This window comes from Rhincodon typus, chromosome 31 (genome assembly GCF_021869965.1).
Source record: "Rhincodon typus isolate 14 chromosome 31, sRhiTyp1.1, whole genome shotgun sequence".
In the NCBI taxonomy this organism is placed as follows: Eukaryota; Metazoa; Chordata; class Chondrichthyes; order Orectolobiformes; family Rhincodontidae; genus Rhincodon; species Rhincodon typus.
In genome coordinates, this window is record NC_063362.1 from 34675449 (window position 1) to 34701113 (window position 25665).

At 39.8% G+C, this 25665-nt stretch overlaps 1 protein-coding gene across 1 annotated transcript in view; it reads right to left on the reverse strand.

Moving 5' to 3' along the window:
- Positions 1-25665, reverse strand: part of tmem269 (transmembrane protein 269) — an 83140-nt gene that overhangs the window by 42822 nt on the left and 14653 nt on the right. Inside the window, exon 2 of the mRNA XM_020529815.2 lies at positions 16435-16493. Within this exon, the coding sequence (XP_020385404.2) occupies positions 16435-16459 (25 nt within the window). The 5' untranslated portion in view covers positions 16460-16493. The remainder of the gene's footprint in view (positions 1-16434; positions 16494-25665) is intronic.

Below are 25665 nucleotides of genomic sequence, written 5' to 3' on the forward strand. Positions count from 1 at the left end.
AAAGTACTATGAAAAGGCAGGACAGAGATAGAGAAGGTACTGTGTGCAAAGGCAAGTGATTTTGCAGTGGATAGGTCACAGTTAGTAGAGTTAAAGGAATTAGCAGACTTCACTATTAGACAATAAAGGCTTGGGAAAGATACAGTAAAGATATACAGTAATGGTGCTAGGCAAGGGAGATCTTGAAGGCTCAAAAAACTAGCTTTTCTCACCTTCATGGGAAGAGATTTTCGAAATAGTGTAAAATTAAAAATTGTTTCCTGTTGATTTTCCAAATCTGCAAGACCATTGCTAGAAAGTGGAGGGAGTAGTTCGAAAAAGTGTTTGCATGGAAATCTTCTAAATTTCATTTCATTAAAAAAGTGAACAATATTTAAAAAAAAACAATTTCTAGAAAGATTCAGGTAAAAGGACAAGGACATTGAAGTCAATAGATCCAGTTAGAGAATGCCAGAAGCATTATGGTACTGTAATGTCTGATTATGCCATTCAACATATGGTTTAATTGGCAATAAACAAACTTGTTACAAAATACAGCACTAAAACCTCCCCGATCATAATTAATGTTTTTAATAATGAAAACTTAATCCAGTTGATCATGACACCACGCCTGGTCTGAAATGAAAATAGCAACTGCGAAATAGTCATGATTTACTGATAAAAAATAAATAGAGTGAAACAATTATTACCTGCTTTAAGACAGGGAACATGGTCCTTCAAGGTGGATGAGGAAAATTTGTGATAATTAAGTCCGGTATAGTAATGATCTAGTCATGGGAATGAAGACAAGTACAATAAAGATAACACATTCAACTTTGTATCCTCAGCCCTTTGTACTCAATCCATAACTACAAAGACCAAAGCAACAGTAGTAGCCAATTTAACCTTTTATGCCTCCCATGTTATTCAAAGGCTGATCTGCATTTTTCCTCCATATACTTCAATACCTTGGTTAACATCAAACTCCTATTTACAATTAACAATTGATCAGGTGTCAATTGCCATTGGTGGAACTGTTCCAAACTTCTCCCGCCTTTTGAGTCTAGGTGTTTTCCTAATGTGACAATACTGTGGTTTTAAGAGGTGTATTTTGTCCTTTTATTTTGAAGAGAGGTTTTAAGGCAGAGGTGCTGAGCAGTGCACAAGAGCCACTGGAGTAAACAGCTTGTGAGGCCTGGGATTTTTTTGAAAAGTTTGGAATATTAGAAGTGGTCTGAATGAGTGTGGTCAAGCTTCAGCATAACCAGAATTTTAAATTTTAGCTTTCAGCAGTTGCTGCTGGGGTTTTGAAGAAATTGAAGTTATTTTTTCCTTCTCTTGGTTACAGCCAAAAGCTGGGGGTGGTTCTCTTCCTGCTACTGGAGGTGCATGTGTGACAATCTGTTTTCTGAATTTGCCTTTTGCCAAGGTTATGTCTATGGGATGTTGCCATATTGGAACAGTTAATCAGTAATTATTAGTGTATCTATTATTCTGTTAAGTTTTCCAATTGAACTAAGTTATTCCAATTCCTTCTTTCTTTTGTTGCATTTTAAACATAGTTTAAAGCATGTTTTGCCCTTTTAAATCTGGTAGTTTGACCAAACAAATTGCATTTACCTTTAAAATAGGAAAAAAAATAGCAACTAGACTATCTTCTGAATATTTTGGTCTGGTCCATAACAATTTGGGGGCTCTTGTCAGGATCAAAATTTCTAATTCCAGGTTGGGTTTAGGGTTGTTGGACTCAAAGGTGGAAAGTGGTAGTTGTTGGTGTCTTTTATTTCGGGTGTAGAATTCGGTTGGTTTAAACAGGATGTGCCTTATGTAGTAATGGCTCTTTCAGTCACTACGAGTTTTCTGGCGGTCGAAGAGGTCAATTTGGGAGTTTTACAGAAAGTGAGCAAGGCTTGGCTTTCAGAATTGGCAAACAAGCTGGAGTTCAGGTTGCCTGTGTCTGAGAGGAAAGGAAAGCTGGTTGTGGCAATTGTGCAGCATTTACAATTGCCAGGAATGTTTGGAAATAGCCAAAATTCAGTTGAAGATGAAGCAGCTTGAATGTTAAAAGGAAATGGAACATTTGAATTACGATTAAAAAGAGAGAGTTTGAACTTCTAAAGTTGGCATTTTGAGAGGAAAGTCAACTTAGAAGGACAGATGTGAAGGTAGAAGGTAGGCTTAGTGAGGAGGATAGTGATGGTAAGCAAACCCATCATAGCCAAAGGCCTAGTGGGGATCTGTTTAAATATGTCCAAACTTTGCCTAACTTCAATAAGGATGTAGAAGCTTTTTCTATATATCATTAGAGAAAATGGCTAAACAAATGAAATGGCTGGTGGCCATGTAGGTATTGTTGATCTAAACAAAGTAGGTAGGTAGAGCTGGTGAGATAGTTGCTTCACTTTCACAGGAGGTATCCGAGGAGTATAATGAGTACATTCGAGCTTAAGCACATATGAGCACATACCAGAACTTACAGACAACATTTCAGGAATCTAAGGAGGGACGCTGATCAAATGTACATTGAGTTTGAAAGGATCAAACAAAGTAATTTTGGTAGGTGCATAAGGGCATTGAAAATAAATCAAGCATCTGATGCTTTTAGAGAGATGGTTATTTTGGAGGGGTTCAAAAATTCACTTCCTGAAGTAGTGAGAACTCATGTGGAAGAGCAGAGAGTTAAAGTTGCAAGATTCGCAGCAGAAATGCCAGGTGATTATGAAATGGTTCATAGATCAAAGTTTGGCTTCCAAAATCAATTTCAGTCTGTGTGGTATAGAATTGGGAAAAATGAGAAATCCTCAGGTGATGAGAAAAGGAGATCTCAATGAAGATAGTAAAGATAGTTTGCCACAGGGTAAAAAGGAAATCCATGAGGGGGAAACAGAAATAAAAAGGCTCAGATGTTTTCACTGCAATAAAATAGGCGACATGAAGTTGCAAAATTGGTGGTTTAGAAAAGTGCTGGAAACGTGGATGTGGGAAAACAGGATAAGCCAGTCAATTTAGTTGAAGTGGCAAAGGAAAGCACAGTGGAAGTTAAAAAGCTATACTAGAACGTACAATATGATCAGGGGTTGGTTGAGAACAAAATGCCAGATCTCTAAAGAATTTACTTGCAAGGGTATGTTTACTCATGTATACCAGGAGGAGCAGGTAAAAGAATTAAAATTTTAATAGATATGGGTACAAGCCAATTTCTGATGGTGAGAGATGAGGAACTATGTAATTCAGAAGGAGTATTGCCAGTAAAGGTGGTAATATGTGGAATTCATGGTGAGAAGAGCAGTTCCGTTATATAATGGGACGTTGGAGACTCCAGTGAAAAGTGGTACAGCAGAGGTAGGAGTAATGGAGAAATTCTTGGTTCCAGGAATACAATCTATCCTTGGTAATGATAAAGCTGGATCACAGGTGGGAGTGATGCCTGCTGTGGTTGAAAAGCCAATGGAAAATCAGGCAACTGAGGTGTTACAGGAAGTGTATCCTGCGATTTCTCCTGTCTGTGTCGTACCAAGGTCACAGAGCCACAGGTTGAAGTAGGAGAAGTCAAAGAATAAAGATAAGGAAATTGAAGTTCAGTTGTCAGAGACTAGGTTTGATCAAATGGTTGAGAGAAAAAAAATGAGCAGGTGGAGGACAAGACATATATTTTTAATTCCGAGAAAATAACTGAATTATAATAGAAAGATGAAAAACTAAAGCAGTTATAACAAAAAGTGTATACAGAAGAAGAATTTGAGTGTATCCCAGACTGTTCCTATGGTAAAACAAAGTCTTGATGAGGAAATGGAGAAAATCACCTATTCAGGTGGATAAGAAATGGGCAAAAGCTCATCAAATTGTAATACCAGTGAGTTATAGAAAGGAGGTATTTCAGGTAGTACATGAATGACAGTAGGTCATTTGGGAGTAAGGAAAAAGCAAGCCAAAATACAAAAACATTTTTATTAGCCTAGACTGCGTAAGGATGTGGTTCAATTCTGCTAGACATGTCATACGTGTCAGGTAATTGGAGAGCCTCAGGATAAAACCATCACCCATAATACACATTCCCATATTTGAGGAACATTTTGTCTTAATTGATTGGGCAGGATCTCTACCTAAAATAAAAAGGTGGGAATCAGTAATTGCTGACCATATCGTTGTGCCCACTAGATTTCCAGCAGCCATTTCATTACGCAGTATCACGACTAAAAGGACTGTAGGAGTGTTACTCAAAATGTTTTACTAGATACGGACTACCCAGAGATACAATCAGAATTATTCAAGGAATTTATGGATAGCTTGGGAATAAAACAATTCAAATCCACTGCGTAGCATACAGAATTGCAGGGAGCATTAGAATGGTGGCATCAAACTTTAAAGACCATGCTGAGGATTTGTAGTCAAAACTATTGAGGATTAGGATAAAAGGAATTCCATTTGTACTTTTTGCAATTAGGGATCCATCTAATGGATCTACAAAATTGGTGAGTCAGAGTTCAGAGACCAGATATTTGGATTCTGTGTCAAATTTCAGGGAAGTTTAAATGGTGTACATAAGTTGGCTAGACAGCATTTAAAAGTAGCACAGCATGTGCTGAAGCAGGAAGACAAAAAAAATTAAAAATTCACCATTTTGCTAGTGAATATAAAGTGTTAGTGTTATTTGCAGTGATAGGTAAACCTTTAAAAGCAAGGTTTAATGGGCCTTATAAAATCAAAAGGAAATTCAGTGAGGTGAATCATTTGGTAAGAGCCCCAGATAGAAAGAAATCAGAGAGAGTGTCATGTGAATATATGTGAAAAGGTATTTTGATACGGAAGAAAAGCGAAAGGAGAATGTGTTACTGGTTACAACACAAAGTAAAGAACTAAGTTCAGATGATTCTGAATTGGACATTCCTCAAATTAAATTAAATTGGACAATGAGGAAGTTCTCAAAAATTGGGATAAGTTACGAAGTTACATTCCAGAAAAAAAATTGACATGACCTGAAAGAGTTATTACAGGAGATATGTAGAATAAGCTGGGAAGTACTAATCTAATTACGCATGATGTAGATATAGGAAATGCTATTCCAATTAAGCAACATTCTTATAGACTTAGCCCTCTAAAGTTGGCACAGGTTCAAAATGAGATTGAACATATGCTCACAGACAACATAAACGAAGTGTGATAACAAGGTGTAGAGCTGGATGAACACAGCAGGCCAAGCAGCATCAGAGGAGCAGTAAAGCTGACGTTTCGGGTCTAGACCCTTCTTCAGAAATCGAAGTGTGTTGCAGCGAATATAGCTCACCCATAATAATGCCAAAACCATTTGGTACCCAATAATTATGTATGGACTATCAAAGTGAATGTAGTTACAAAACCTGATTTATATCCTATTCCACATTTGGAGGACTGTATTGTCAAGGTGTAACAAACAACTTATATTTCTAGAGATAGTAGGAACTGCAGATGCTGGAGAATCCGAGACAACAAGGTGCAGAGCTGGATGAACACAGCAGGCTAAGCAGCATCATAGGAGCAGAAAGGCTGACGTTTCAGGCCTAGACCCTTCAGGATACTGGCAGGTACCTTTATCTGAAACAGCTTTTGTGACACTGAATGGACTGTACCAGTTTAAAGTCATATCATTTGGCATGACAAAATGCGCCAGCCACATTTGTTAGGCTAACCAATAAAGTAATTTCAGGATTAATCAATTGTGTGATGTACATCAATGATCTTGTGATTTTTAGTCACACATGGAATGAACATTTACAGCATCGGAATTATTTAATCAACTTCAGGAGGCCGGCTTGGTGATAAACTTAGCTAAGAGTGAGTTTGCAAAAGCCCAAGTCATGTTCTTGGATTCTCTCTTTGGACATGGACAAATGGTCCTACAGGATGTGAAAACAAATTCCTGAGAATTAGCTGGGTTTTATCGGAAGTTTGTACCGAATTTTGGCAGTGCGGTTGCTCTACTGACTGACTTATTGAAGAAATGCAGGAAATTTCAGTGGACAGTGGACTATCAGAAGGCATCCGATAGCCTGAAAGCTGTTAACCACTGCCCCAGTGTTAGCCACATCTAATTACGCAAAGCCATTCAAGGTGGCTATCAATGAGAGTGTTGTGGATGTTGGTGCTGTACTCTTGCAAGGAGACGATGAGAAGACAAAGATCTATTGTATACTTTTCCAGAAAATTGAATAATCATCAGAAATATTCCACGATTGAGAAGGAGACCTTGAACTTGGTGCTGGCATTACAACATTTCAACATTATATATAGTGCCAGTAATAACACCAGAGGCAGCACGGTGGCTCAGTGGTTAGCAATGCTGCCTCACAGCACCAGGGGCCTGGGTTTGATTTCCCCTCGGGCAACTGTCTGTGTTGAGTTTGCACATTCTCCCTATGTCTGTGTGGGTTCCTCCAATTTCCTCCCACAGTCCAAAGATGTGCAGGTTAGGTGGACTGGCCATGCTAGATTGTCCATAGTGTTCAGGGATGTGTAGATTAGGTGGGTTATAGGGGGATGAGTCTGTGTGGGATGCTCTGAGGGTCGATGTGCACTTGTTGGGCCGAAGGGCCTGTGTCCACACTGTAGGGATTCTATGGGCAATGTGTCTGAGGCAATTGTATACACGGATCATAACCCATTAAAGCTTCTGAAGAAATTGAAGGACAAAAATTCCAGAATGTTTAGATAGAACTTATTACAGTCATTCAATTTGAAAATTATACACATGGCAGGATACGCTCCGTGGACGACACCTTTGTCAGCATTAAACGGACCAAACTAGAGGAGACACACAAACTTATAAGCAACACCCTCACTGGAATAAAATTCACCAGAGAGGAGGAGAAGAACAAACAGCTCCCATTCCTGGAAGTCATGGTACAGCACAAGACAAATGGGGAACTCCAAATGAAAGTACACAGAAAAGCCACACACAGACCAAGTACTGAACTTCAACAGTAACCATCCCAACACACAAACGAAGCTGCGTGCGAACACTATTTAAACAGGCAACAACACACTGCAGCAACACAGAACTACGCCAAGAGGAAGAAGAATACCTCTTCTAGGTTTTCAAGGATAATGGATATCCAAAAAACTGGGTCAGAAGATGCCTACACGAACAACATCAGGAAGATACTACACGCCCTGACACACATCACACTACCCTACATCAGGAACACATCGGAACTCACCACAAGACTCCTATGACCGCTGGGCAGCAGAGTGGCACACAAGCCCACATCAACCCTACGACAACTGCTCACCCAAACTAAAGACCCACTCCCTGCCATGGACAGGACAAATGTAATCTATAAGATCCCCTGCAGAGACTGTGAGAAACACTACATTGGACAAACAGGAAGGAAACTAACAACAAGGGTACACAAACACCAACTGGCTACAAAAAGACACGACCAATACTCACTCATCTCAATCCACATGGATAAAGAGAACCACCTATTCGACTGCGACAGCACCAAAATCCTGGGACAAGCTAATCAGAGACAGGCATGGGAATTCCTAGAAGCCTGGTACTCCACGAAGAAAGCCATCAATAAACACATAGAACTTGACCCCAAATACACTCCACTACGAAGAAAAACCAGAAATGAGGCAATCCTCCTCAACGGACTCCAGAGTTTAAAAACCAGGCGGGAAAACACACCGACGCTTCATCGGAGGCTGCACTGATGAGTTACCCAGCATGGAAACGAAACAAGACCTACAAGCGTAACACGCTCAAATTGGTACAAAAATGTGGCAGGATGAGAGAATGTAATTGCCTTTGTGAAGTTGTGACTTTGATGAAGGGACTGAGGCATTCGGTGGCAGGAAAAAAAAAAGACTGAAATAGACTGTGGTAGTGAATGTTTGTATGCTTAGAGTTAATGTAATGTATACGTAATGTGCACTAATAGTGCAAGACAAAAGGTTTTGAAAACGAAGGCATCTTTGTATATTGATGGCTCATTTTTTTCTAAAAAGGGGAAGAGGTGTGACGATACCATGGCTTTAAGAGGAACAATTGTCCAGTTTTGTTTTGATGGAGGTTTTAAAGGCAGAGGCAGAGGCGGAGGAAATGAGCAGTCTACAACAGCCACTAGTGTAAAGAGCTTGTGAGGCCTTGGGGATTATTTTTAAAAAGTTAGAACAGAAGCAGCTTGAATGGATGTGGTCAAGCTCCCACAGAAGCAGCATTTTTAGTTTTAGCTTTCAGCCGTTGCTGTTGGGGTCTTGAAGCGGAAAGTATTTTTTTCTCTCTCAGTTGCAGCCAAAAGCTGGGGTTCTTGTCCTACCACTGGTGTTGCATGTGCGACAATCTGTTTTCTGAATTTGCCTTTTGCCAAGAATGTGTTTATGGGATGTTGCTATAATGGAACAGTTAATTAGTAATAGTTACAGTATTTATTATTCTGTTAAGTTTTTCAACACAGTTGTTATTCCAGTTCTTTCTTTTGTAGTATTTTAACTACAATGGACAAATAAAGTGTATTTTGCTTTAAATACAGCAGTTTGACATAGAATTGCACTAGAACGCAATGCCTCACATTTACCATTAAAATAAGAAAAAAAAGTTAGGGTCTACTACCTTATCTTCTGAATATTTTGAGACATTTGGTCTGGTCCATATTACTAATTTCACTCCTGAAAAGTCCATTCTAAGGCCTAAGACTATTTCCTAGTCCTAGATTCAAATCAATACGAATAGTTTGTCTTTATCTAGTCCACTAGTTTACTTCATAATTACAAAAGCTTTGATTAAATCTCTCAACTTTCTAAATTCCTGGGAATTCCATCTAGTTTGTGCAATCTCTCCTCATAAATAACTCTTGGATCCAGCTATCATTCAATCCAAGGCCAATACTGTACATACTTATGAGGATAGCTCAGAGTCCTTCAGGTAAGGGTCATAGATAGGAAGAGTTTCTTCCTGTCTACCTCTTACTGAATAGATTAATAACCATGGGGCATAGATTTAAAGCAAGGGCCAAGACATTTAGAGGGGATAGAAGTAATAAATGTTTTCACCCAAAGCGTGGAACACTTCATCTAACCTCATCTACTGTATCCGCTGTTCCCAATGTGGTCTCCTCCATATAGGGGAGAAGAAATGCAGACTCTGGGACCGGTTCACGGAGCACCCAAGCTGTGCATGCACCAACCAAGCCAACCATCCGGTTGCCATCCACTTTAACTCCACCTCCCACTCCCACTCCCACTCCCCTGGTGACATGTTCATCCTTGGCCTTCTCGACTGTCAGAGTGAGGCCACATGTAAACTGAAGGAACAACACCTGATATTTCATCTTGGGAGCTTACAGCCCAAGTACCTGAATATTGGCTTCACCAGCTTCAAAATCTCTCCAACCCCAACCTGTCCATCTTCCTACTCACCTACCTGCTCCACTCTTTGCACTGACCAACCACAATAATCCCCTACCTGCATCCACTTAGCTCCATCCCACATTCCCCACAACTTACCCCACTCCCTCTATTTATTTTTGGGCTCCCCTTCCCAGTCCTGAAGAAGAGTGTTGACTCGAAACATTGACTTTCCTGCTCCTCAGATGCTGTCTGACTTGCTGTGCTTTTCCAGCTCCACATTTATTGACTCTAGCTTCCAGCATCTGCAATCCTTACTGTCTTCATGGTTTTGTACAGCTATATGAGGACTTCTTACCATTGTTCTTAGTCTTTTGATGTAAAGGCCAGCATTACATTAGCATCTGATCTTTTTCCTGTACCTATTCATGATAACTATACCTAGACCCCAAGCCTCTTTGGAGCTCCAATGTTTTTCACCTTCCACCTGTTCTATCCTTTGCAAGGCCAAAGTGAATGATCACTTTGCCACTGAAATGCAACTGAGTGGTATTCATTCACATTGTCTAACAATATCCCTTTGCAATATTGTGCTTACAATGGTGCCCATCTTTCTGTAATCAGTAAGTCTGGATATGTGCCTTTTTAATCCCAAAGTTGCTAATAATTTCAGTGAATAGTTGAGATCCTCAGATACTTGTCGGACACCACTGATTACATCCTATAACTTAGAGAATGGGTTATTAACCATACTCGTCTCCTGCTCAGCCAATTTCCAACCAGGTCAATAATTTGTCTTCAGTTTCATGAACTTCAACTTCAGCCAACAATTTTCCTTAAGAGGGATTTTATTGAATGCCTTCTGGAAGTCTATATAAGTAACATCTAAACGCAAAGCACACCAACTACTTTTGTCAAATCATCACAAAAAAAAACACAATTGGTCAAATACAATCTCTGATCAGCTGAGAAATTTTCCAAGGCCAAATTTCTTCATTAAAAAGATTGTGAATCTTTTAGATCATAGAATCCCCACAGTGTGGAAACAGGCCCTTTGGCCCAACAAGTCCACACCAACCCTCAGAGCATCCCACCCAGACCTACAACCCATCTAATATACACTCCCTGAACACTTGGGCAATTTAGCACGGCCAATCCACCTAGCCTGCATGTTTTTGGACTGTGGGAGGAAACCGGAGCACCCAGAGGAAACCCATGCAGACATGGGGAGAATGTGCAAACTCCACACTGACAGTTGCCAGAGGGTGGAGTCGAACCCAGGTCCCTGGCACTGTGAGGCAGCAGTGCTAAGCATTGAGCCACCGTGTCATCCTCTACCTCAGAAGCTTGTGGATTCGCTATTGTTGAATATATTCAAAGGTTGAGATAGATTATCTCTCAGGGATCAAGAACAATAGACGTTGTTTACTTGGACTTTAGTAAAGCCTTTGACAAGGTTCTGCATGCTAGACTAATTAGTAAAGTTAGGTAACGTGGGATTCAGGTTGAACTTGTCAATTGGATACATAATTGGTTTAATGGCAGGTGACAGACAGTAATGCTGGAGGGTTGCTTTTTGGACTAGAGGAGTGTGATCAGCGGTGTTCCACATGGATCGGTTCTAGGTCCTCTTGTTTGTCATTGATATAAATGATTTAGGTGAGGATATAGAAGACATGGCTAGTAAGCTTGTAGATGACACCAAAATTGGTGGCATAGCAGACAGTGAAGAAGGTTTTCTAAGATTACAAAGAGATTTTGATCACAGGGATCAAATGGGCTGAAAAATGGCAAATGGAGTTCCATTTAGATAAATGCGAGGTATTGCATTTTGGTACAACAAACAAGGATAGGGCTTATGCAATTAATGATAGGGCACAATTACAACATTTAAAAGACATTTAGAGAAGTGCACGAATAGGAAAGAATAGAGGAATATAGAGCGGGCAGTGGGACTACTTTAGTTTGGGGCTATGTTTGGCATGGACTGGTGTCGGACTGAAGGGTCTCTTACCATGCTGTATGGCTCTACGATAATGGGCAGGAGAAAAGTGGAGTTGAGGCAGAAGATTGGCTATGATCATATGGAATAATGGTGTAAGCTCAAAATGGCTGCATAGTCTACTCTTGCTCTTATTTCTTGATTCACAACCTGCTGGCCCAGAGACAACAATGCTATCAACAACAGACAAAATAAATGCACTTATTTAATTGTGCTTGCAAGATACTTTTTGAACCAATGTCTTTGGCACAATACTGCTTGAATGAACCAGTTCTCTGAAAGTTTAAATTCATTAATTCTTTTTACAGTCAAATTTAATTAAAGGCACAGTCTTTTCACAAACTGCTGCAATGCTATACTTGGTAACTGAGTATTTCCTTCAATGAGGTAGCTTGGAACTAATACAGGAAATTGCTCAATGAATTAAAATTGAGGCTTATGATGTTAAGAGTGCTGGGCTTTACAAGACATGAGTTCAAGAAAATATTTTAAAACAAAGGAAAATGGGAAATTCCAGAAACGCCTCAACTCAGAAACATGCTTGTGCAGAAGATGAAAATCAAAACAGAAACTTCTTAAAAAAAAAAGTGGCAGTACCACATTTCCATAGCAATTTACAGTAAAAGGGTAGCTGAACTTTGAGCCACATTGAGCGCACCTACCACTATGTGGAGAATGAAGGTAGCCACTGCTGTAATGAACAGAGAATGACTATTCTAGAGTTGGTTTTCTGCTTGAAGGGGATAGAAAGGATGCACTTTTTGGGGATTCAAGCAACAAAGAGTCAGAGGTGGACTTTGCAAGAAAATGTCACATCTGGATTGAGTTGAATGGATTAAAAAAATTGAATTATCATGGTAGGAAGCAGTGAACCTGGAGGAAACTTTGGACCAATTCTGGTAACACTATACATTCACAGGCTGCACAGCAAAAAGGGTTGAATGATGCATCTTGATTGTATTGGTTCAGGCAAAAGTATCTTTTTAGTTCAATGTGTTACCGGATCTGGTAATTTAAAGAATTGTTACTGTACAAATACATGTTAAAATGAAATCTTGTTCACTTATTTCTGTTAGTCATTTGAGAGACCCTTCTGAGAGATTAGTCTCTACAGGATTGTAACAAATGATAGTAAAATTGATATGATGGGTATATTCTTACTGAAATTATGTCACTGTTTCCAACAATGACTTTACTTGGAGGGGTTTTAGTTCTCAATTTTTTGTGGTTATAAGTTCATCTTCCTCCCCGAACTCTCACAAGGTCTACAGGTGTGTAGATTTTTGGTCAAAATAAGGGGTGAATCATGAAAAGGCTGGAAAGATAAAGGATCTGATTCCTGTGGCTGACTGGTGAGGTTTGAGGAAGCCTTGATATTTGATGACATTAAGTTGTTTACAGGAGGAAGTCTCCAAAGAGTGAACTAGAACAAGGAAAAGACAATCAGTTGCCAGCGGTTTCAGTAAAGGCTCGAGAAATAGGCCTTTTTGAACATGGAGTTGGGAGAAGCACTCCAGCTCTTCCGGGTTCCATATTTATTAAGAATGGAGGCCCTCCCCATCAGTTAGTAGGATGTTGTGCAGGGCAAATGCAGATTCAAGAATGGGTCATGCGAGATCAGGAGGGCATCTCATTAAATAACATTTCCTTTTTAAATGTTCTCTCATGCTCCATCAGAATTTTCACATTGAAAATGGGTAGCTGAAAAACATTTGTGTTCTATTAATACATCAGAAATACATTTAATGTTAAAAATAAAATTTCAAGATATTTTTCCACCCTCTTCTCTCCATTAAATCCAGTACATCAATGCAAAGCTTTTCATTGTACACTAGAATAGATGTGTTCACATCTTTCCAGAGATGGAAGGAACTCATCTCTAAAACACCTTTTGTATTTTTTAAAACAACGTAACCTTTCCTGTCCAGAAATCTATCGTTGAGAACCAGTTGTCAAGAAATATTTTCAGCAGACACTAGAAACTCATGTCATCATTTTAATGCATGATGGTTGGGAACAGAATCAAGATGATATAGTTTTTGGGTAAGTAAGACAATACAAACTTTTATTACTGTTTTCTGATGGTCTTATGGTTTGGTAAATATTTATATCTTCAGAGTTTTCTTTCACAAACTATGGTTAGACATTATAAATCAAGAAAATTCTAAAATCCAGAAATGACTTGGTCAAGCATTTCAGGTTAGAGAGGTCACCGTGCATGACTTCAGTGGGAACATAATTTGATGGTGTGTTTTCACTTTAAAAACCTTCGGAAGATAGTCAATGTTTCTTCTTCAGTGCAAATGCTAAAGCATTTTAACTGGTGGCATTATTTTTCTAGTATTTGGCAACAACATTATTACAGAATAGTTTCTAAGTTTCTACTGCCTGAAGCAGTGAGGAAGGCAGACATTGGTTACAATCTAGTTGATTTCTTACAGCAGTACTCAGAATCTATTGCTGAGACTCTTATCCAGGCCTTTGTCATATTCTGATTTGCAAGTGATGCATGATCTGCAAAAATGGAATTCATAGCACTTAAATGTCATGCATTTTCAAGCAAAACACTGCATAAAATGACCAGGAGATAACAAAAAAAAATGGATACACTAGTCTAATACTGGCGAAGCAATGGTAAAGATGAATCCTCCATCGTCTGAAAACAAACTATAAGCTTAACATGACGCTTTTTTTCCTCTACTCGCTGAATAGCAAGCATTCAAAATCTAAGAATTGACTTAGGGGTGTTTCTGAACACAATACTGCAAACGTTCTGTCAGCAACAATGGTCATTAACTTAGGCATTCTGTTCCTTCTCATTTAGCAGTTATTTCTAATATACTAATATTAGCATTCATTATTAGGAACAGAAACTGATGGAAAAACATTTTGTCACCACTTTGTGTTAACAAAAACATACAACAAAATAATGCTTCTCTGAACATTTGGTTGAATGATGGATTCTAGCTTTTCAAAGTAAAAATAATTCTTTGAAAGGGATGGAAATTATGATGGTCACACTTCTTAAAAATTCTCTCCTTTTACTGAGACTAGGAAATAGGCACTGCTGGCTCTTGCTAAATATTCCAACCAATTAATGCCAACACAGGAATATGTTTATTTAAAAATGGAAATATATGAAAATAGAGTCTGTGACAAAACCCTAGAAATATTAAACAGACGTTAGAACATCAAATCTATATAACTTTTACATAGTTTCACATTATCATCTTTCCATTTCTGCTTGTTTGGACGTGAAGTCAATTTTGGAAGGTGGGGTAGAGAGTTGTCGGGAGAGAAGAAATATAGTACAGTCACCCATGTCATTTGAAAGATTTTTTTCAGTTTTAAACAAGTTACATTTCATTTCAAATGAAGAAGCCATTATGCAAACATAAGAATCACAGCACTATTGAGCTTTGCTTTGTTGCATCCCTCTTATACCAACGAAGTATCACAATAGGACAATTTATCAGCTTACTATGTGGCTTTACAAGTTATAGTTCTATTATACCATGTCATTGTATAGTCAACATATTCAAACATTTCAATATTTCAACAAATCCAAGTTTGAAGTATAGGTCCTGCTTCTCATCTTAAGCAAAAGCAAAATTGCAGTTAAGAGGCAAGATTTCTTATCATTAGTTATTAACACATCTTCCACTAATGGGATTCAGTTCATCAGATCTCTATTTAAATGAAATCTCCCACTTTTGGACCAAAAGATAGCTGTTCGACCTTAATGGCTCACTCCAACTGCATTTTATAACAGAAAAAAGCTTGCATGGTAAACATGCTCTGAAGTGCTCAGGCTTCTTCCAATCAATGTAATCACTCAGTGCCTCTCCCAGCTGGAAGCTTCTTAGCTTATGTTCCATAGACTCGACTAGCTTTTCAGATTCCTACCATACAAAAAACACTGTGCTACATGCAGTTTTAAATTGAATGGGATATTTTCTGGAACCATTGAAATGAAGCAACTAAAATAAAAAAAAATTTTACTCCAGAAGAACTGAACAGTTAAGGGCAAAAGTTCAATCCAGGATATGTTCAGTCAAACTATAGCTATGCTCAGAACATAATAGTACTGCACAGGAAAGGCCCTTTGGTCCACCATGTCTGTGCCAACCATGAAGCCATTTTAAACTAATCCCGTCAGCCTGCACATGGTCCACATCCTTCGATTTATTGCCAGTTCACGTGTCTGCCTAAATGTCTCTTAAGCATTGCTATTGTATCTGCTTCTACTACCTCCCCTGGCAGCACATGCCAGGCATCTACCACCCTCTGATTAGTAAAAGTCTTGCCTCTCATATCTCCTTTAAACTTTCTCCCTTTTACCTTACACCTATACCCCCTAGTATTTGACGTTTCCATCCTGGAAAAATGACTCAGACTATTTACTCCACCTATGCCTCAATTTTATATACTTCTATCAGGTTGCCTCTCAGCCTCTGACATTCTAGTGAAATCAATCCAAGCATGTTTGTCCAAACTCTCCTTTATAGCTAATACACTCCAACCCAGGCATCGTCCTGGTAGACCTCTTTTGCAACTTCCCCAAAGCCTCCACATCCTTTCTGTAGCGCGATGACCAGAAATGCACACAATACTCTAAATGTGAATTTGAATTTGGTCCTGTTGTTGCTCCTACTCTCCAAATACCATCACTTCAAGCTCTTTGAGCACTCTGTACCAAATGCTGACTCAGCTAAAATTCATTAACAATATCTGCAGGTAGTTAAAATTGTATCAGAGATAGTAGGAACTGCAGATGCTGGAAAGTCTGAGATAACAAAGGTGTAGAGCTGGATGAACACAGCAGGCCAAGCAGCATCATAGGAGCATTGGCCTGCTGTGTTCATCCAGCTCTACACCTTTGTTATCTGCAGGTAGTGTTTTGTTTTGTAGCAATCCATCATTGCTTACACATAGAATTAGATCTTATTGTATGTTCTAATATCAGAAAGCAACATATACTGTTTTAAACTGGGGTATACACAGGTTTTAGGTGTCAGAAAAGCTTAAACAAAAATAGCTGAGAATTCAGGATTGAAAACTCAGACTGCAGCAGAGACAAGTATTACTCAGCAACTGCCCAACTTAAGTGACTGGCAATATGTACTTACTGGAAGGGGGTCTCAGTATAAACATCTTGTCTTAACTTGTGAAAGAGATTAATCTTCCGCTGAAAGATAGATAAAACAAGTAGATAGTAACATTAGGAATCAACCAACAAACTGACATGTAACATTGGGAGATAGCAAAAACTTCAGATGCTGGAGCCAGAGGCAACACAGTGTAGAGCTGGAGGAACACAGGAGGTCGGGCAGCATCAGAGAAGCAGGAAAGTTGATGTTTCAGGTTGGGACCCTTCTTCAGAAAAAGAAGGGTCCCGACCCAAAACATCAACTTTCCTCCACCTCTGATGCTGCCTGACCTCCTGTGTTCCTCCGGCTCTACACTGTGTTGACATAATTTTTTTTTCCCCAAATGTGGACTGAATCAACAAGCTAGGATTAACTTTAAAAAAAATTCTGAAAATTGAACAATATGTACTTGTCGTTCAGATTGGAGTGTTTGTTCAATTCATTTAGGTTTCTTTCAGACATGTAGAGTACAACTGTTAATGGTATTACGGTATTTAAATAATCAATACTTATAGATCTATCATTTTGTTTACATTTTTATGAATATGCAAGGGATGGAGGGTAAGGACCAAAGGGCAGACAGAAGGGATTAGTTTAATTTGACGTCATGTTTGGTACAACACCGTGGGCCGAAGGGCCCATTCCTGTGCTGTAATATTCTATTTTCGCTGTTCTAACTCCAATCAAAGGCATTGAACTTCACTGTTTCAAAGCAGCTGTGGGTGGGGTGGAGAGGAAAATGGAGAAATAGCAAAACATGAACAATTTTGCAGTGCACATTGAAATAACAGCATGCAACCAGCTGCACCATGAGCTTTTATTTTCACAATAACCTCTGATATGGTACTTTAATCAGATACCTTCTGGAAATCTAAGTATACTTTATCTATCAGTTCCCTTTTATCCACAACATGTTCAAAGAACTCCAACAGATTGTTCAAACATTACTTCCAGTGACTCTACCAGATTACCTTGAACTTATCCAAGTGCCTTACACTCTGGTTGGCTCCAGAACATGCTGCTGAGAAATTGTTTTAAAATTTCCTTGAACTTCTCATCTAGGCTACCTTTGTATATCGACATGTTAATTAAAATTTCTCATTATTGTCGAACTATTCTGACAAGCTCCCATCACTTTCTCCTTTACCCTCCACCCTATTGTGTGGTTTCTATTAGGCAGCCTGTACACCACTCCCACAAATGAGGTCTTGCTTTTATCCTCTTTCCAAACCATTTTCACATCCTAGTTTCCAGAATTCATGTCATCCCTCCCTTTTGTGCTAATTCCATCATTAGCAATAGCAACACCTCCTCCTTCTCCTATCCTCTGAAGGAGGGTCACCAGATCCGAAATGTTGACTAACTTTTTCTTCACAGATGCTGAGATTTTCCAGCAACTTCTGTTTTTGTTCCACTTCTCCCATTATCTTCGAGACAAGTATTCATCTCCAATATGATTTTCCTTGGCCCAATTTCCAGATTCAGCTAATAATCCAGAGATAAGGGCCTTTGAGGTTTGTTTCTTAAATTTGGTGGCTAGTTCCTCATACTGACCAAGCAAAATATTCTCTATCCTAACCTATCTTTTGGAGGGTACATTTATATTTAAGCAATATCTGAAGAAAAACTGGAAGATCTGAACTGTTTTGACAGTTTTTGCATTGAAATCTTTTGTGATTTATTAAAATGAAGCTGACAGCTGAAATCTGTGCCTTGATGGTTGGCCAATTCACTGGCAATCAAGTGTCTGAGAAAACAGCCAAGCAATGCTTTCAAAAAAAAGGCAAAAGATGGGGTTCATTGCCTTAACTATAGGAAAACTAGCTTTGAAAGGCCTGGGGTGCATCAGTGCTAATGGTTACCTGGGACAAGGAGACAAGACGGTCCCGATGGCATATTTGCTGGCCAAGATGCCTCAAGAGGATTAGCTACCCTCTGTCTTGATAAAGCAGCTCAGAGATGAATTTGATGATCCATTCAATTTAAACGCTGTGCAAGTGGAATGGGTCAAAGAATGGGAGATGGAGTTCATGGGTAAGTATTGAACATCTAACACTGCTGCATTTGGCAATAGCATCAATTGTAGGAAGTCATGAAGACTTGTGTAGTAAGTGTTTTGTTTAAAATGCCTGTTTCGCTTTTGTTTGTGCTGTTTCCCTGTAACCTGTAATAAAAATTAAATGTAATTTTATACTTCATCAAGGTGCAGAAGGTAAGTTCCATACTAGTGCTTTGAAAATGTCATTTTTATTCTCCTCATTCGAGGAATTACTGCCGTATCATGGTTCAGAGGCTACCGTAGACTGACTGACTTTCCAAAGAGGTCTTGACCAATTGGGTTTTTTATGGATCAAACCAGATTCCTTCAACATATTTTACAGGTAGCCTAGACCCCAACTTCCTTATTTTGAAAAGGTAGATGTGAAAAGTGCTGTGTTCCAGAAGCAATGCAACTGGTCAAACTACTTGAGGTTAAGCAAAACACTAATTTATTTAAACATTATAGCTAAAATACAAACAAAAAGAGAGAGAGGAAATTAGACCAACTATTGGAAAACTCAACCCATTAATAATTACGGTACCTATTGTTAATGAACTGTTTCAGTATAGTAACATCCCTTAAACACACCCCTTGGCAAAAAGGCTAACTCAAATGCAGATTCTCAGATGCAGTTCTCCAATCAAGGAGGGAGAAACATCAAGAGAAAACATCAGAGAAAGTAGCAGCTGGGAGACATTCACTGAAGCTTCCAACTCGAGACCCCAGTGGCTTCTGCGCAAGGGTAAATCTAAAAGCTAAAAATAAAAAGCCTGGCCTAAGAGATCAGGCCACACCCAGGGTGCTTCCAATATTCCAACTTTAAAAAACCCCCAAGGCCTCACAAATTGTTTACTTTCTTAGAGCTCATCACATCTGCCTTAACCTCTCTTCAGAAAAAAGGACAAAATAATCTCTTAAAGTGACAGCATCGTCACACCTACCCCCTTAAATAAAATAAACCATCAATATATAAAGGTGGCTTAATTTTTAAAACCCTTGGTCTTACTCTACTAGTACACTACAATACATATACATTACAGTGACTCTAAGCATTCAAACATTCACTACTACAAACTATTTCAATCCTTTTACTCTAGCCACTGAATGCTGTCTCCAGACGTGACAACACGTTGGCAATTACTTTCTCATCCTGCCATGTGTGTAATTTGAAAATTAACTGGGTGCAATAATGAACTCTATTCAAACAGTCTGGAATTTTTGTCCTTAATTTTCTTCAAAAGGTTAAATGGGTTATGATCAGTATATACAATTGCCTTAGACACATTACTGGCATTATAATGTTGAAATGTTGTAACGCCAACACCAAGCTCAAGGTCTCCTTTTCAATCGTGGAATATTTCTGTTAATGATTATTCAATTTTCTGGAAACAATTCCCAATAGATCTTTCTATCTTCTCATCATTTTCTTGCAAGAGTACAGCCCTGACACCCACATAACTCTCATCAGTAGCCACCTTGAATGGCTTTGCGTAATTAGACGTGACTAACACTGGGACAGTGGTTAACACAGCTTTCAGGCTGTCAAATGCCTTCTGACAGTCTGCCATCCACTGAAATTTTCTGCACTTCTTCAATAGGTGAGTGAGTGGAGCAACCAAGCTGCCAAAATTTGGTACGAACTTTCGATAAAATCCACTCAATCCTAGGAATTGTAGCATTGCCCTCTTCATCAATGGCATGGGAAACTCTCCAATAACCTTTGTTTTCACGTCCTGCCAGGCCATCCATCCATGTCCAATAAAATAGCTCAGGAATGTGGCTTGGGCTTTTGCAAATTCACTCTTAGCCAGGTTTATCACGAAGCCTGCCTCACGAAGTTGATTGAACAATTCTGATAGATGCTGCAAACGTTCTTTCCATGTGTGACTAAAAATCACGAGATCATCAATGTACACCACACAATTGGGTAATCCCAAAATGACTTTATTGGTTAGTGTTTCAAATGTGGCTGGTGCATTTTCCATATCAAATGATATGCCTTGAAACTGGTACAGACCATTTTGTGTCATGAAAGCCAAAATTGTCTTGGCTCTTTTGGATAAAAGGTACCTGCCAGCATCCTGAGTAAGATCAACTTAGAAATACAAGTTGCTTGTCCCACATTCTCAATACAGTCTTCCAAATGTGGAATAGGATATGAATCAGAGTTTGTAATTGCATTGACTTTGCAATAGTCCACACAATTTGTTGGATACCATTTGGTTTTGGCACCATTACTATGGGTGAGCTCCATTCACTGCACCTCACTTTGATTATGTTGTCTTTGAGCATACGTTCAATCTCTTTGAGCCTCTACCACTTGACGGTTAGGTCTATAAAGGATGTTGCTTAATTGGAACCACATTTCTTGTATCTCCATCATGTGTAATTAAATTAGTGCTTCCCAGCTTATTCACACATCTCCCCATGTGATTATAATAACCCTTTCAGGTCATTTCAATTTTCCTCTGGAAGATAACTCCATTTATCCCAATTCTTGAGAACTTCCTCATTCCTCAAAATTGTCCAATGCAATGTCCATTTCAGACTAGTCTGAACTTGGTTCTTCACTCAGTGTTGCAGCAAGTAACACATTCTCCTTTTGCTTTCCTTCCCTACCACAATACCTTTGCAGCATATTCACATGATGCTCTAATTTCTATCTCGTTTCGATTTGATGAGGTCTACTAAACCTTGCTTTTAAAAGGTTCACTTATCATTGGAAGTAACACTAACGCTTTATCTCCACTAGCAAAATGGTGAATTTTTGATTTCTTGTCTGCTTTCTGTTTCATCACATGCTATGCTACTTTTAAATGTTGTCTAACTAACTCACCTGCTCCATTTAAACTTCCCTGAAATTTGACACGTAGTTCAAGTGTGGTCTCTGAACTCTGACTCACCAATTTCTCCTTAATTTCAGTGGTCCTCTGATCTCATGCCCAAAAACTAATTCAGGTGGACTAAATTTGGTACATTCATTAGGTGCATCCCCAATTGCAAAAAGTACAAATGGAATTCTTTACCCTTATCGTCAGGATAGTCACGACTATAAGCCCTCAACATAGTCTTTAAAATTTGATGCCACAATTCCAATGTTCCCTGTGATTCTGGATGGTACAGTGGATTTGAATTGTTTTATTCCTAAACTACCCATAACTTCCTTGAATGATTTCAATGTAAAATTTGATCCTTGATCTGATTGTCTCTCTTTGGGTAGCCCATATCTAGTGAAAAATTTGATTAACTCTTTTATAATCCTTCTAGCTGTGATACTGTGTAATGGAATAGCCTCTGGAAATCTAGTGGGCACATCCGTTATGATCAACAAATACTAATGCCCACTTTTTTTTTTTAGGTAGGAGTCCTATACAATCAATTAAGACCCTCATAAAAGGTTCCTCACATGCAGGAATGGGTATTTAAAGGTGCTGGTTTTATCACTGCCTGAGGTTTTCCAGTTACCTGACATGAATGATATGTCTGGCAAAATTCAACCAAATCCGTACGTAGTCCAAGCCAGTAAAAATGTTTCTGTATTTTGGCTTGAGTTCTCCTTACTCCCAAATGACCTTCTACTGGTAATTCATGTGTTACCCGCAACACCTCCTTTCTAAAACCTACTCTTAACAGATTGATGAACGTCTGGCCATTTCTCATCTGCCTGAAAAGTAATAGTCTCCATTTCCTCATCAAAACATCATTTTTAAGACAGTAACATTCTGGGATACATTCAGATTCTTCCGGGTACGCTTTTTGATACAACCGCTTTAGTTTTTCATCTGTTGTAATTCAGTTAATTTCTCTGAACTGAAAATATGCGCTTTGTTATCCACTTGTTTTTTTCTCAACCATTTGATCAAACATGGTTTCTGATAATTGTACTTCAAATTCCTTACCTTTATTCTTTGATTTCTTCTGTGTCGGCTTGTGGCTTTGTGACCTTGTTACGACTCAAGAAAAATCGCAGGATTGACTTCCTGTAATACTTCAGTTGCCTGATTTTCCACTGGATTTTCAACCACAGTAGGCAGCAATCCCACCTGTGATCCACCTATAATCATTACTAAGGACAAATTGTATTCCAGGAGCTGAGAATTCCTCCAGTACTCTTATCACCACTTCTCTGCTTTTCACCGGAAACACGAACCTCACCTCAGGTAAAGGAGCACTTCTCGTCCTGCCATGAATTTCACATATTACCACTTTTTCTGGCAACAGTCATTCTGAAATACACACCTCCTCAAAGACTGGCATGCACCCGTATCTCTTAAAATTGTAATTTCTTTACCTACTCCTCTTGGCACATATGAGTAAACCTTACCTTCGCAAATAAATGGTCTAAGAAGTTCCGGTACTTTCTTCTAAACCAATCCCTGACCAGGTTGTACATTCTGGTACAACTTGATAACTTGCCTATATTTTGCTTTACCACTTAACAAAACTCACTGGCTTAACCTCAGAGATAGCAGGAACTGCAGATGCTCGAGACAGAACAGTACAGTGTGGCGCTGGAGGAACACAGCAGACCAAGCTGCTTCAGAGGAGCAGGAAAGTCTATGTTTCGGGTGGGGATCCTTCTTCTGAAATGGGGAGGGGGAAGGGAGCTGGGAAATAAATAGAGAGGAGGAGTGGGGCTGGGGAAAGTAGGTGGGATAATGATAGGTGAATGCAGGTAGGGAGTGGTGGGGATTGCTAGTGGGATAGACAATGGACAGGTTGTGTCAGGTCAAGTAGGCGGGGGTGAGAGGAAGGGTTGGACATGGGATGAGGCCTGGGGTGGGGAGATTTTAAAAAAAACTGGTGAATTATAGGTTTAGGCCATCGGGCTGTAGGATCCCAAGGTGGAATGTGAATTGTTGCTCCTCCAGTTTGCGGGTGGTGTCATTGTGACACTGGAGGCGGCCCAGGATGGACATGCCATCTGGCGGGGAAAAAAGAGAGTTAAAATGGTTGGCAACCGGAAAGTATTGTGGTTTGTCTCACACAGAGCGCAGATGCTCTACGAAATGGTCTGAGTCTATGCTTGGTCTCGTCGATGTAGAGGAGGCCACAATTGGGAGCAGTGGATACAGCAGACCAAATTGGCAGATGTGCAGGTAAGCCCCTGTCTGATATGAGAGGTTTCTTTTGGGCATTGAGTGGAGGTGACGGGGGTGGTGTAGGGCCAGGTGCCAGATGTGATGGGGTCAGTGTGGAGCAGACGAGGTAGTTGCAGAGTGAACGGTCCATATGGAAGGCAGATAGGTGTGGGGAGGGAAATACCTCTTTGGTTGGGGTGATATGTGAGGACAAGGGGGATTCTGTCTTCATTTTTGTTGTGGGAAGGGTGTTTGAGGGCAGGAGTGCAGGAAATGCAAGAGATGCAGTTGAGGGCATTTTTGATCACTGGAGAGCAGACGTTGTGGTCCTTGATCATCAGAAGCAGGAAGTTGCAATCCTTTCCCTGGCCCCCTACACCTCATCTTCACTATGGACATCCAATCCTTGTACACCTGTATCCCCCACGCAGATGGCCTAAAAGCACTCTTATTTCCTCTCCTGCAGACTCAACCAGTCCCCCTCCACCGACACCCTCATCTGCTTAACAGAACTTGTCCTTATCATGAAAAGCTTCTCCTTTAACTCCTCCCACTTCCTACAGACTAAGGGGGTGGCCACGGGAACCTGCATGGGCCCAAGCTATGCATGCCTCTTCGTAGGATACGTGGAACAGTCCCTTTTCTGCTGCTACACTGGCACTATCCCCCACCTCTTCCTCCGCTGCATTGATGACTGTATCGGCGCTGCCTCGTGCTCCCATGAGGAGCTTGAGCAGTTCATCAAATTTACTAACACCTTTTACCGCAACCTCAAATTCACCTGGACCATTTGATACCTCCCTCCTTCCTGGACCTCTCCATCTCCATCTCTGGTAACCATCCTGAATCGGACATCTATTTCAAGCAGACCGACTCCCATAGCTACTTGGACTACACCTCCTCTCACCCTGCAAAGATATGATCTCCTACTCCCAATTCCTCCATCTCTACCGCGTCGGCTCTGAAGATGGGCGTTCCACTCATGAACATCCACTCCCTTCCCCCTCCCCATTTCTGAAGGGTCCCAACGCGAAACATGAACTTTCTGCTCCTCTTGCTGTGTGGCCTGCTCTGTTCCTCCAGCTCCACACTGTGTTGTCACTGACTTATCCTGTTTTCCCACATCCGTCTTCCTAGTGCTTTTTCTAAACCACCAACACTGACTTCAATGGCGTACTTCATTGTAGTGAAAACACTTGTGCTTTTTTTACTTCTCTTTCCACCTCATAGGTTGCCTGAAATTTTTGTCGCAAGACAGACATTGATTTATGAACCAACTCAATCTTCTGCCATTTTAGCTGCTAATTTGCAGTTTTAACTCTCTGCTCTTCCACGAGTTCACACTAGTTAAGGAAGTGAATTATTGAACTTGTCCAAAATAAGCAACTCTCTAAGAGCGTCATACGTTTGACTTATTTCCAATGCCCTTTAAGTTGACTTTCCTTTCTAATTACCAACTTCTGAAGTTCAAACTCTGCCTTTCTCTTTTTCCTATGCTTTAAATCGTGATTCAAAGGGCTTTATTTTCTTTTCCTGTTCAAGCTTCATTTGCAATTGAATTTTAGCAATTTTCAAAGATTCTGATAACATTTCCAGCCACTTTAAATGCTGTGCAATTGCCACAACTACCTTGCCTTTCCTAGCAGATCCAGGCAACCCCAAATCCAGTTTGCTTGCCAATTCCAAAAGCCTGGTCTTGCTCAATTTTTGTAAAACTCACTAAGTCACTCCTTCCACCCCCAGAAAGGTCATAGTGACCGAGTGAGCCATTACGACACAAGGCACACCCTGTTTAAACAAACTAAATTCAGCAATCAAAACAAAAAGACACTAATAACTACCACTTGTTGCCTTTGAATCCAACAAACTTAAACCCAATCTGGAATTAGTGATTTTTATCCTGACAAGAGCCCTCAATTTGTTACGGAGCAGACCAGATCCCTCAATATATTTCAAGAAGGTAGCCTAGACCCTGACTTTTTCTTATTTTAAGAAGGTAATGTGAAGTGCCAAATTCCACCAAGGTCTGAGGAAGGGTCACCAGACCTGAATCGTTAACTATTTTTCCTTCACAGAAGCTGCCAGACC